This window comes from Corvus brachyrhynchos, unplaced genomic scaffold (genome assembly GCF_000691975.1).
Source record: "Corvus brachyrhynchos isolate BGI_N302 unplaced genomic scaffold, ASM69197v1 scaffold62, whole genome shotgun sequence".
In the NCBI taxonomy this organism is placed as follows: Eukaryota; Metazoa; Chordata; class Aves; order Passeriformes; family Corvidae; genus Corvus; species Corvus brachyrhynchos.
Genome location: NW_008236629.1, coordinates 4,356,799 through 4,371,418, shown reverse-complemented (window position 1 = coordinate 4,371,418; position 14,620 = coordinate 4,356,799). Strand labels below are relative to the sequence as shown.

At 36.5% G+C, this 14,620-nt stretch overlaps 1 protein-coding gene across 1 annotated transcript in view; it reads right to left on the bottom strand.

Annotated features, from left to right (window-relative positions):
* Positions 1-1,813: 1,813 nt before the first annotated feature.
* Positions 1,814-14,620, bottom strand: part of TOLLIP (toll interacting protein) — a 23,109-nt gene continuing 10,302 nt past the window's right edge. The window contains exons 6-7 of the mRNA XM_017726571.1: positions 11,684-11,704; positions 1,814-6,071 (exon numbers count right to left, since the gene is read on the bottom strand). Coding sequence (XP_017582060.1) covers positions 5,857-6,071; positions 11,684-11,704 — 236 coding nt within the window. The 3' untranslated portion in view covers positions 1,814-5,856. The remainder of the gene's footprint in view (positions 6,072-11,683; positions 11,705-14,620) is intronic.

Sequence of the window (14,620 nt, the reverse complement as noted above, 5' to 3'; positions counted from 1 at the left end):
CTCCAGCATACTCACACATCATGGAGCAATGTGAAGGATCTTGCTGCCACTCCATCCCTCAAACACTGCTGTGTGGCCACCAGGCTTACGTCCAGCAAGCCTGGGTTTAGCCCTTTTCCCCTTCAATCCATTTTAAAGCTCTTTCAATGAGCACTGCACCCCTGTACAAAGAGCCTTTTCTCCATTTAAGACAGGTGTACCCCAGCTGTTGCCACCAGTGTTGACCTGTTGGTTCTTCTTGTTTCTTCCATCACCATTCCCTGCAACTGGAAGGATAAAGGAGAACACTACTCATGCTCCTGCTCCCATAGTAACCAGGTGTCCCAAGGCCCTGAAATCCCTTCTGATCATCCCTGGCCTTCATATTTCAAACTTCATCGTTGCCTACATGAGAAAGCAATAATGGGTAATAATCTAAGGGCTGTACGAGATCTGAAAGTTTCCTCATCACATCTCTAACCCAGGCCTCAGGGAAGCAGAAGACTTCCCTAAGAAGTGGGCCTTGCCAGGAACTTGGACTTCTGTTCCCCTCACTGGAGGGTCTCCTATGCCAGTACCTCCTCCTGCTTGCTTGCTTTCTGGAAGCAGTTTAGACAGAGTGCAGAAGGGAACTTAACCTTGGTGAGTTCCAACACAGATGAACCACTGTCCTCAAGGTTTGGTTTCCACTCGCAGAGCCTTGTACCTGTTACACAAGGGCACCCGGGAATGTGAGGTAATCACAGAGCAGTGTCCCGGCTGTACCAGGCAGGAATTTGGCACGATTCCCCCCATTACGTACTCTTTTACAACTACTTAAGAGAACAATTTTAAAAATAGCATTAAGCATTTCAAATCAACCTGAATACTCCACATTCAGCTGATGACTACTACAGAGGTTACAAATTTAAGGCAGAAAAACATTGTCCTGTGAGTTTTAAGTTCCTGAAAATCCATAAAGAAACACTGACAGCAGAGACATACAAAATGTACTTTTTCACTCACTGGGGTTGTTTTATAATTGGAGATAATTTTAAAATGAATTGAATCATCCTTCATTCTCTTTCAATGATAAATATATTAAATTTATAAAAGTTGTCCATTTTTATCTAGTATGCTGAAATGTTTTAAAAACATGTTTTAAGTGAACTCTTTGAATACTTCAAAGAGTAATACTTTCATAGTTCTCCCACCCATGGAAACACTAATGTAGCTAAGATAATTTTCAATCTACTTGCTTTCCATAAATTCACTTTTCCAGTTTATATGCAAATTTTCCTTCAAAAGTTATGGTACAGCCTAAGTATAGTCTGTTTGTTCTTACAAAATCAATTATGCTTTTTGGTAAGATAGTAAAGAAAATACTTCTAAAATATACTGCTGCATGAAAACAGATTAACTTGGGTTTCTGACTAAGCTTCCTGAGGATCTAGAAGAGAAAGCTCAAGTCTTCAGTAGGCTACAACTCAAAACTACAGAGAAGATTGCTAATACAGGTTTTCCTTTTTCCTTTTTATTCTAAGAAAAAACATATTTGTATTTCTCCTAGAGACCCTGCGCACACTGATGTTCTGAAATGTTTTAATAATACAAAATACACTGACTTCTCTTTACACCCCCACACATCAACACTAATTCTGAAATGAAAAAGGTAATAAAAATACAAAATACTGAACAGATGCTTCAGCAGCCACAAGAACATCTACCTTCATTTAAAGTAAACTTATTCTCGCTCTTCCTATCTCTCACAGCAAAATGGAGAAATGTGAAAGCAAACTGTAACCTTTGAAGACAAATTGGGATAGAAACTGATACTCAAGGGCTAGAAAAAAAGCACAATTTGAACAGTTTTATTTCCTAGTAGGTACTCAATACATTAAGGAAATAAAGAAAATTCAGCTGCGAAAGATTCTTCTCAACTACCACTTGTTAAAAATAATTAACTCTTGATTAGAAAAACACCCCACACTATGAATGGATAGCAAACCCCAAAATGTTAGCTTGGTAATACAGTAGTACTTCAGACTAGCAGTTGGTTAATAATCACAATTATCACTGAGCATGGTAATGCTGTTAAGTGAGAAAGAGGGCCCCAGATAGCTTTGCCACCACAGTAGTAGAAAGAGATGGCTATGCAAACCAAATCTTTCAAATTCATTTACAATATATTAGCAGATAAAGGCAGCTCTTTCTGTAACTGGAATAGCACACAAGGTCTATTTCGTAACTCTTCACTTGGACACCACTCTCATCCAGAGTCCTCAATCCTTCACACTGCAGCATTCCTTCCATACCCACACACTGTTCTTCCCTCCTCCCTCCAGTGCTGCTGTCCTTCAAACAATGCAGTGTCACTCCTTCTGTCCTCCAGACCGGCAACACCGGAATATTTCCGTGAGAAAGTAGCCCGTAGAAGAGTCAGAAAGAGGCACCTACCTGTAGAGGAATTCTCAAAGTACTTTTGAGCATTTACTGTTACTATTCCCACCAGACAGTCACATTAAGTGTAATTGGCCAACCAATGTTCAACACTGAAAAAAAGACAGTAACTGATAGTGTGAATTCCAGATTGGTCCATAGACAAAGACTCGCATTGTGGTGCTCTCCAACAGAGACATAATACACTTTCATTCAGATGATACATTTATTAAATTAGAATGAAAAAGTTAATGTACTTTAGAGTGCAAGAAACATATTTGGACACTGGACCCCAATACAGAGAAACAATGTCTTCAGAATAATTACAGCAAAAAACATCCTCTGTACGGTATTACATATCAACCAAACAGGCATAACGTTTATAAGGGGGAAAAAAACCCATTCAGTACCATCAGCAGATGCAAAGAGCAGTAGAGAAGTTGCAAGGATCTAGCTAGACAAAAAATGTTCCTACCTTTAGCAAGCTGAGGCTCTCGGCAGGACTCACACTATACTGAGAGCACTAACTGTTAGCAGATGCCTGTCTTATACAGCTGGCTTTGGCTCCAAGCTGCTGGAAGCTGTTGAGCAGAGGAGCAGCATCAAACGCACCCCATTAGCATTTCCTCAAAAGCTACAATCATGACTGACGATTTGTTTGTTTTAAAGAAAGAAACAGACTTTCAGTTACAACATCTTAATTTCACAGACCCTGAAGTCAGTAAACACTCCCTGCCTTTTTTCATCTCTCTCCAATTCAAACCTAACAAAAAACAGCTTAACTGGAAATTGGATACGTATGCTGAAAAGCTGAGCAGGCTTATGATTTTGTTCTTTTTAACAAGAGAAAGTAGTACATCTTGATGTAAGAGTTTCATTTCTAATGCTTAATTAAATAAAGACAAATCCACAGAGCAATATTTAAGTATAGTGTAAGATAATGAAATACATCTACTGGCTATATTGCTCCTACATATCCAATTTTCAACACATACGTGTACCCTGTTTTGCGTAACATTTGCCTAGGAAAAAAATACACACCAAAAATATATCTAAGAACAGGAGTCTCCCTCAGAGGGCCAGAGCCCAGTTTATGAATAAACCTGGCTAGCTTAACTTTTGCACTTACCCCTCCTGGCAGTTAGGACTGTAAGGTGGTTTTGTTCTGTGCTTGAAATGGAGTTGTAATAGGATGCAGTACAATTTACCAGCCATTAAGATGAACCATGACCACTTGCTTTTACGAAAAGCTGTATTATGAATCCCACCGTTTTAATATAAAAATTTAAATATGTACATTTTCCCTGAATTGTCCATCCCTAGCAATTCATGCTGTCTTGTAAAAGTTAGAGCACAGGACTCTTCCTGGAGGTATCTAAGCATTAAATCCTTACCAACATTCATCCTTTTGGGTCATGGTGTCACAAAACACTGTGCTATGAAGACCTAATGCCTCTACACCTACTCATTCACAAAATTTACGATGACTGTAGGGAAGGGGCAAGACCAGTTTCTTGAAGAATACCCATTTAATTTTAGAAAATAGAAGTGTGGCAGTTCTACAACTACAGCACACAGAAATTATAGCCTTGAATTTCATCATTCAAAATCCAGTTGGAGGATGTTTAAAGACACTTATGCTTTCAATGGGAAATTTAAGATGCTAAGGGATTCATAACAAAACATAAAACTGTACATTATGAAAGACAGCTTTAAAAGGTCAGAAACTGGGATGATTTTTGGTGCTGTATTTTAAAAGTTTCAGAATTACTTTTAATGATAAAAAAAAATATTCATGCTCTACTGCCAGTGCTATCTAAAGGCTACTTGAATGTAGTTTGGGGGGAAGGGGGGAAGTAAAATCAGCTTTCCATCAGATAATTAAGAAAATATTTTAAGCATAGGACATGAAATAAAGTATGGAGAAGAAGAGAATATGGGTCATTACTCCCTATTCCAAACCTGGCTTTAATGTTCTCATGAATCACTCAAGAGCCTAGATTTCAAGTGTACATTCATTTCAACTCTTGAAAATATAAAGGTCTATGGCTATTGTAGAAAGTATTTGAAATCAAACATTAAAGAGACAAAACAGCAACATTGCACATCACTGGAAAAATAAATTGGTGCATACTATTTAAAGTGCATTACTTTACAAAAACAGACACCGCAGAAATTCATCCAACAGGTGTAACTGGTGCATACTGTATGATTCTGCAGCTCCAAAATCAACTCTTATTTGAAAAAATTACACTAATAATAAATACAAACACCTCCTCTGAGGATCAGACTGTAACTCAGATATGTTAAATTGTCTCTCACAAAGAATTTTATTTCCATCTGCATCAAATAATAATAAATTGACTACAGCAGCTGTAGTCTAACAAGTCACTGAGCAATTCATAATGCCATTCTAAGACCCTGAAGCTACTTTTCATGCTTATTTCTTATTACAGGAAAAATACAATCATTTTCCCACTAATGTAAAGCAATAACTTTGCTGAAACACAGGTATTAAGAAAGAAGCCTTATAACCAGATCGTAGATTTTTGCTTTTTTAATGTAAGATAACATCTTAAATAATTCTTTACGGCTTCAATAATTTTCCAGGTATAAGTATCTTTCCTTCTGCACTTATCCTTTGAAATAGCCATGGGAATGCAGAAGTCGTAGTTAGAGTGCAATTAACTGTGGGAGTACATTAGGGCTTAGTCCTGCTCTCTGCTACAGCAATACATACTGTATGAGTTAAAAGTTACCTCCTAAGATTTTACAGATACATAACAACACTATGTGGGAGGACAAAGCCCCAAATGCACACCAGAAGATATATTGCTTTGGTGCCCAATGACTAGATTGAATAGAAGATGCCCATTACAAATACCAACAGCAGAACCTAAGAAATTTAGCTTATTGAATTAAACATCTTCCATCTAAAAGGTGTGAATATATCACAGTAATAACTAAACACCACAGGATAAGAAAGGGTTTCTCCTTTAATTTCTGGCAAAAATAGGCTGCTTGCTGAAACCTAAATACTTTTAACAGATCAGTTGTGTTTAAAGAGCAAATCTTCCACGGAAAGATTTTTTTCCCCATCTAACGAACATGAGTAAATCCTGTACTGCATAGTTACTTTGTAAGAGCAAGTTTATGAAAAGGGGGAGAGAAAGAAACAAAGCGGCATTATTCCCCACCCCATCAGAATACAGCCACACAGGGCACAGCTGATAGTAAAGATGCTTCACTGCTCTATTGTAAGACATAAGCTAAACTGAGTATGTACAGACAGAGAAAGAAAGAAAAAGATCCAAACATCCAAGGAGAAAAGAGATATAATCTGTCACACACGATGCACTAACAGAAAGCTGTTGGGAAATTCTTCCTCTAGCTAAATCCCTGGCTTGGCAAGTAAAAATAAGTGGCATCAAGGACGGGGACTACACAGGAAGTGGGCATCTATGATTCTTCAGCCATCTGAAGTAAGGAGTTGATAGCTGCATCCTTGTTCCCCCTCTGAGCTTCTAGCACTGAGCGGATTACTTCCCTGTCCATGTTGGGAAACATGTCCTGGATAGATTTCAGGTCCTCTTCATTACACAGGTGCTGAGGGTTGACCGCAGGAGGTGGTATTGCCACTGGTACCATGCCTGGATTACAGACTGCAGGCATCCCTATAGGTTAAAAACAGAAGAAGAAAAGCCACAAAACATACATGAGTAGGGGGGAAAAGAAAAAACAAACAAACCCACAACAAAAAACCCCAGTGATTTTGAAGACGAATGTAGCTCAGGACTTGTCCCAACCCACCAACATCAGCATTTGTTTATTGTAACATGTGCTCCAGAGGACGAAAAAGATTGCAGAGATTATACCTACACTGTTGCAACTGGAAAACGTTTTTCTGGAACAGGTTGTCTCCCCAAGGTTATATTCCAGAAGTTAAAAATTACAGTATGGCAACAGGTACTGTTCAAAATCAGGTACAACTTGCATAAACAGGTTCACACAAATTCACTAACCAAACACTAAGCTCATCACAGAAAGGTATGGTTGGTTTTCCCCATCTCTTATTTTATGTTGTGTATTTATGTATGTAATTTATGTTATGTATTTATGTTGTGATGAAAAAAAAAGGTTTTACATCAGCAATATACATAGCTGATATTTAGAAAGACAATGAATGCAATCTCCAGCACATTCAAAGGAAAGCAAAGTACTTTGGTCCACTAGGAGACTGGACCACACAAATAAGCAATTTTTAGCAGATGTTTTTCCTGGCTGAAGTTCCATCCAGCCTGCAAAGGCACTGTGGCAAAAGAGCAACACCTATAGGAGCGTACACTGCTTTGCTCATCTCTCTTCCAAAGGACAAAGTTCATCTGACCTGTCATTTTTCATTAACTTCTCGTATATTCATGTAAAATAAAACGCTGGCAGTTTACAGAGTTTTAGAAAATGAGTTTTCCTATTCCTGTTAAAAGAAATTACTAGACAAAATCCCCTTTTCACCACGAAATAACTGTTATCATTAAGCAGAGAACCATTGCTGAAGACACTACCTTTTGCTTAGTATAAAACTGAAAACAGATATAGTACATATCTATAGTCTTTTGTTATCACTTCTGAAAATTGTGTATTTCACTTCTTCTCTATGTAGTTTCAGATCTTTGATTATCTTAGTCCCACTCCTCTATGTATTAGCTTCTTCAGTTCTCCTGTAGAATTTCTAAGGTAGGGCAAGGAAAACTGCCTGCAGCTAGACAGAAACAAGTTACAGTATCAGTTCTTTTATGCATTGTTTCAAAGACTACTCACCTGGTATTTTTATAGAGTAGTCTACAATAATTCAAAGACCTTCATGCAAAGTAATGGCTAAATTGAGAAATTATCACCAAATATGTATTAGTTAAGATTATTCTTTATACATACTTTAACACCAGACTTAATACATAATTTTATTTGCCTTTTATTACAATGAGATCCTTCTGCAACCTGCAGCAGCCAGAGAGACTTAGAAAACTGCTAACAGCTTTTGTTTTGACAAATTGTCTTAGTCCCCTTCCCTCACTTACTTTTTAAAGAAATCTGATGCACCTCACCAAAGGAGGTGCATCAGATTCAACTCCTTTCATTAGATGAATAATCACCTATTTTTATTTGTTCATCAGCTTTTCAAAATAGCTATTAAACAATAAGATTACCTTTATTGTATGAGAATATCATATGATAGAAAGAATGCTTAGCAAATAACATTTTCCAAATGCAATTGAGGTGATATACACAGATCACACCATTCTTTCTTACATACTCAAATACCTACAAATTTTAACATACAGGCTTTTCCTACACAACCATGTCACTTCCTCCTAAAGTTTAGCTAGTTACATGTTTGGTTTAAAGCAGTTCATTCTAGTCTTCCTGGGTTTTAATCATTCTATACAATAGACAAAATGGTTACTTCAGAAATGATTTCAGAATAAACTTCACTTTGCTATCCTCCACTCCTCTGAAAGCAAGACTTCCTTCACCTGTTGTAGTCTCACATTCCAGCTGGGTGTTCTTGAACAACCTTACATACTTATATTATTATTTAATTACACAAGTGATTCTAGGTTTTCTGCTTCTTTAAAATAAATAGTTCTCAACTTTTTACGCATTTGTTCTTCAAAAGCCTTGTTACTCAACCTCATTACCAGTTTAGATTTGATATATAATTTAACACTTTCACATCCCCATATGTGGGAGACCTACCAATTTTTGGCAGAAATCTACTTCACTGTTTTAGTTCACAATTCTTACGATTCTCTGGCATACATTTTCTTTGGCATACATTTTCTTTGAGCATCTAACTCCTTTTACACACTCCTTTTACACGCTCTGTTCAGTTCACCTGTTTGTTTTCTATCTATGACCTTAATTACTTCTCTGTAAGTTAATGAAAGGATGAACTATTTGCATCATCACCATTATATATCTTCAAAATAAGACTCTTTGAGAACCAGCTTTCATATATTATTCCGGAGTAGATCAGAAGCTGCTTCTCTTCTACTGAATTCTAACTGCTCAAAAATCTTAACAACAACGCATATGTATAACCAAATACCATTTTCAAGAGTGCCTCTTTGCAGCCTCATCTTTCTTAGCATGACGACTGAAGTACTTATGTGATTGAAAATATTGCAATTATGTTATCTGTTCAGACCTAACATCTAAAAAAAAAAGAGCAAAGAGCAGTTTCAATACTTACCTTGTCTCTTCAAGATTTTCTTCACTCTAACTATTTAGTCAGAAATGTCTATACTCACTTTAATTTGAACAAATGTTTTAGCATCCCAGTGACTTGTTTTTTCTGCCAGCATAAAAATGCTGTATTATAATTCGCATTCAAGGCTGGATGAGCTAAACATCAACTCTGGCTGACAAGGTACTGTAATTGAATATAGTTTGACTGCATGCACTGCACCCAGGATTTTACCTGATGTACTCTTTTCTATTTCCTTCCTCAACTTGGCCTCCTGTCCTATCTGAAGGGATTCATAACTGACTTGTAAACACCTCCATATTTATCTGTTCTCCAATTTTGATTTTAAAATTCCCCTTTTAATCATCTTAAGTTTTATTAGAAGAAAAAAAAAGGAACCTAGAAGCTTTAAGTCTAACACACAGGCTGCATCTCAAAAAGGTTCATACTGAGTCACAATCTCATAAATTTGTTACCTGCACACTGGAACCATGTTTCCACCCAGCCATCTTCAGCCCACCTCTACCACAGGTATCTGTCACCTTTTCTGCAACACCCTAAACCTTGGCTCTACAGCTTTTTATGGCCTTTGGACCATGGTCCCTGGAGTTCTGTCTGGCACTGTGTGTTTGAACACACGGCCAATCAGACCATGTGTGCACCCTGGAGGCAAACCACTGGGCAGTCCTCACCAACCCAGCAAATACACTTCACCCAATAACCCAGCAGTATTTTGGACTGCCTCTTCTAGAGTTTCAGCAAGCCTCAACTCATTCCTCGCACTGCCTACAAACAATCTAGGCATTTAAAAGGGGCATAAGAAGATGTATGGCCTCAAAAAAACCAAAGTTGCAAAGTACCTGAAAGAACAGAGCAACAGAAGTTACATTTTACTTCTAACATAAACTTCCCAATATTTTTTACTAAGTCATCAACACCCTAAGATTATCCAACAATCAGCCTAAACAGTGTATGAACTGTCCCTATAGGAGGTCAGTTTTAAGTATTAATGCAAATTAAACATGAGGCTCTTTTCTCAAGTACCACAGCATCCTTTATCTTACCAATAAGGTTTCAGTGTCTTATCAGTGCCAAAATAAAATCAAGCCTAGAACATTGTTTTCCTTACTGCTTTCATCAAAAATAATTATGAAGCCAGACATCTGCACAGGCAGTACTCAAAAAGCATTTCCAATATAAATAATCAATTTAAGACAAGAAATTTCTTGACTATATTGTTTCTCACCAAGGATTTTCAAAACCCATTTTCTCAACTCTTACAGTTTTAGTTTATGCTGTCTACAACTAGACTGTATACAAATGGAAGTTAGTATCACAGATTTCTAATGAATACCTCCATGATATATGCTTACTTTTCATGAAACTCAACATTCAAGTTATACAAATACCAATTTAAGAGTACTTTGGGTTTTTCCGCACTCAGGCTGAAAGCATCCATAATTTCTGATTTACAAAACAGTAAGTAAGACTTAAGCATGAACTTCAAGAATTATGCACTGAAATTTAGCAAACAGACACACATATGCAGTCATTAGAGAAAATTATAATAAGCTTCAAAATTATCAATGTTCAGTAAAAAGCTGCTTTAAGCTAAAAAACTTCGTATCCCTGACAGGTAAAAAGTGGAACTAAACAATGTAAGAATCCACTACTAGTAGAATTGTGGATTCCTGTATTACGCTCAGATATTAGGTACGTGTTATAAATCAGAAGAATGGAGCACTGTTTTCCAATTCAGTGAAATGGCAATGGCAAACATGCTAGCATAAGCAGTGACATTCCAATACATGAAACAATAGCAAGTCAATTGCTACAAGCAGCAATGAAAGCATCAAAGCAGAATTAACAGGGTAAACTTTTTCCAACTGCATACAAGGCATTACACACTTGTAATTTTATTTACTTTTTCAGTCAAGTGCCCTATGTTGAATTTCTTAACTATCATTCTGTCCCATCCATAGACTCTTTCAGAGTAAACTCAGGAACCTTCTCAGCATGAATTCTTTCATTTAAATGAAGAAATTGGTAACCCTTTTCTAAAAAACACAATAGCTCTTAATGATATTTGCTTCAGGAAAAAACTCAGTACTAAAACAGGCATGCCATCTCATTTTTTTGCGAACTACTAGAAAAATTAAGTGTATGAAATATCAGAAAAATGCTAAAATTCCACTGCTCTGAATAAGCAAAACATGTTGCAACGACCACAACAGTTTTATCTGCAGCATCTTTCTGAAATTCAGGGCATCAAGAAATGACATCGTATCTCACAAGAAGTCATTCTAGAATTTTCTGAATGCATTTGATTGAAGACCAATGCTTCTATCAAAGATAGCAGTGTCACAGCATTTTTGCACAATTCAAAATCAAAAGTGTCACAGTAAAGGAAGTCTAAAATGAAGGAAAATTGATTTCCTGTACATAATTTACCTTTAGAGTTCTAGTCAGGTACTTAGCTTGACATGGATGTAAAACAGAAGTGCATGAAAAATATGCACTGATGAAAAAAGCGTTATCTTTTAAAAAGAAAGCTTATTTGAAGAATAATTAAGGAAATTAAGACTAAGGCAGTTGGCAGGTTGTCTTAGTGTCACTGCAAAGTTTTTCAAGTTTACACAAAGCCACAACATTACCCACTCCTCCACTAATCTTGCAGTAGCAGAACAACTGCAAGAATAATGTTTCTCTTCTAGAAAACCAATACTATCACCTAGTATTGCTCACTGACATACAACAGCTTCAGATGAATATTATAACACCACATTATAGCCATCAACACTGTTATTAGCAATCAGTTTAATCATTATAGCTTGAAGCTGAGCAGATGCCTTTAAAGACTTTCCAACAGGTTAGAAAGGCTCTAATAATTTCCAGAAGATGCATTAAATTGTTCTACTGTGACAACCAAGTGGCAATACCTTGTGATACAGCCTGCTGCAACAAATAAAGCAGTTAGGTGAGTTCATGCAAAGACTCTTGATTCAATGAGGATGGGAGTGAGAAAAGAGCTTGGAAACTTACCCAGAGCAAAGTACTCAAGCCCTAAAGACAGGTGAAAATGAAGGGACAAGGGGAAAGGAATAAGACATGGGAAAGAAATATTAATCTATTTTTTAAAGGATATTAACTATTTACCTTCCAAAGGTGAAAGTTGGATAAACTGAGGTAGTTGGGCAAAACTTATACTACCTAATATTAAAAAACTAAATCCTGCTAGGATCCAGTCTCTTAACTAATTTGTTTCAGCACCCTGAACAAGTTTCCTAAATGTTTTGTTTATGCAGAAGTAACAATCAGAGGAAATGCTGCCAAAGTAAGTAAGCCACCAGGTGTTTGCAGCAAGGATTATATTTTATAGACCACAAAGGACAACATACATCCATACTTTTCTGAACAAATACCAGTAACATCACAAGCTAACCTATGATTCTCATTAAGGACATCAGAAGGAACAACGCACATACACACATAACCCTGCCTCAATGAAAAGTGATATTCTCGACTCTGACAGGACCCTGAAACACGCAGGTTTTTAACATTCTTTCAACATGGGAGTTTATAAAATGAATAAAAACAAGTTTCCTATTTATCCCATTAACATTTAGCTTATAAGAAATATAAGCTTATTGAACTAACATTTTTTAAGCTCACTATCTCTGGTACTGTTCACTACAAGAAGATACTGCAAACACCAGTATATCACAATATTATACAGTTTAAATTAAGTAATCTTTAGAAAAAGAAACAGGAAGAGGTGGTAGATAAACTCAGCTTCTAGAAGAACAGCAGGGTTCAAAAGTTCTAATTTTTGCATACCCAATCCACAGATATATCAACTACAGCAGCTATAGCTTGTAGCAACTAGTGCTGTCATCAGAAGTTTTCAATTAAAAATTTTTGCAATTAATTACCATGGTGCAAGAATATTCCGCAGCCACTTCTGTTCTTAACACAGCTCCATCTACCATCAAATGTGAGGAAATGAGCATTACTTGTGTTCATTTGCTTACCACAGTGACTAACTGCTTGCTTCTATTGTTTACCTCAGCTTGTATGAGAGTGTGAATTAGCTGCTTCAGCATTAACTAGAAGGCTAGTTAATTAGAAGGTTAGTTTTGAACAGAAGTTTTCTGTTACAGAAAAACAGCTTGACCTTTTTTACACATCTAAATTTGACTCAACCATTTCTCTTTAAAGCACAGTTATTTTGGACAATTAACAAATAACTGTTGAACTGTCCGGATAAGCATTTTAGTTCACCCACTCTATTTCCATCATAGATAAGGCTTTGATTCTGACAGTCTTCTACAGCAGAATCTCCTCCATTTCAAATATAATAAACTATTCAATGATGCTCTTCCACTCTTCAGAAGGAAAAGCAAAATATGTTTACTCACTACATTAATTTAGCTGCACAGGTAGAAAACCTGAACTAAAAATACAAGGCAAAGCAGGAGCATACTGATGTTCAACCATTACCCTTCTTGAAGTCTCAAAAGGAAGAGAGCAAACGCTGTACAGTGTTACAAAGGAAATGTGCAAACAGAGTAGGCCCAGAAGACAAAAACAGTTCAGTTGTGCAGGGAAGGCCAGCATCTTGCATGCACCTTTCTGAAAGAGTTTACACAATCCAGACAGATTCAGACTATCCAGACTAGTTCAGTATACAGAAAGTATTTCAAAGAACTCCAAGATGTCTTCCAAGATGCACTATTATTTCCTTTTATAATTTGAAAATACTTTTATTAAGCCATTAAATGTATGCAACAGTAAAAATATTCCGCAGCCAAGTGACTTTGCAACTCCAAACCTTAACATCCATCTAATTATTATGAGTGGGTCATTGATTAGTGAGTAAGTCAAAGCTTTAGAACTCACAGTGCTTTGGGAAATTTTCATGATGTCCACAGAAATTCTAGAACGGCAAACACAAAGCACAATAATACTTTAAAAGACTAAAAAATACCAAATGTAGGTCAAAGGTAGCTTGTAAAAAGTTTGGCATTTATGGAGCAAGGGAAGTACACCCGAGCTTTCCCAGAACAAAAGAAGAGCTCAAATCCAGGGGTGGAACTTTGCAATGCTTTAAAAACACAAGTCACAGGTGCAGGAGGAATTTTTAATACAGAATAGTATTATAGCAGCAATTAAAACAACCATGCTGGACCTTGGTACAAGGGTAATGCTCCACCATATAGAGCCCAGATTCTTAGATACTAAAATGTCAGACATTACTATCACTTGCAAATTATCCCTTATTTCTTCACTTGTCCACGTAGAAAATACTGTCAAGTAATTTACAGAGCATCAAGATCCAAACATCCAGTACTTGAACAGTACGTTTGAAGGTCTTCTATCAGTTTTATCTGTTCAGTGCTATGTCTAGTTTCAATTCTACATTAAACTAATCTTCGCTTCATTTCTTCTGTTTATACTCTGGCACAGAAATTTTGTAATATGAATATTCTCATTTTGATTTATTCTTATAAAAGAAATTTGCTAGCACTTTCTATTAGATCTTTTAACTATACACAAGATGACTGTGTCTGAAGTTCACTACAGAAGGTCTGGTTTACCACAATAGAATCACCCTTTGGAATGTACACTCCAGTTCAAAGCACTTCACTAGCAAAGTCAGCTACAGAGATAGCTACAGAGATTAAAAAAGCACTTTAAATGAAGCAAACCGCATGTTTTCATTAGGGAATACAGCATGCAGCCCAACTTTTCCGTATTTTGCTGTAACTTAACTCTGTAAAAATGAAACAGGAGGTATGATTTCTAAGTTACATATCCAGTCTTCTGTTGATGAGGTTTGTTTTTACAGTGAGTGGAATTTTAAATTCAATCATTCCCTAGTCATTTTAAATTCAATCATCTCCTAGTCTTACAAAAGAAAAAGAAAATATATGTATCTGTTGTGTCATCCCTTAGCACTGCAATTATGTCCCACACACT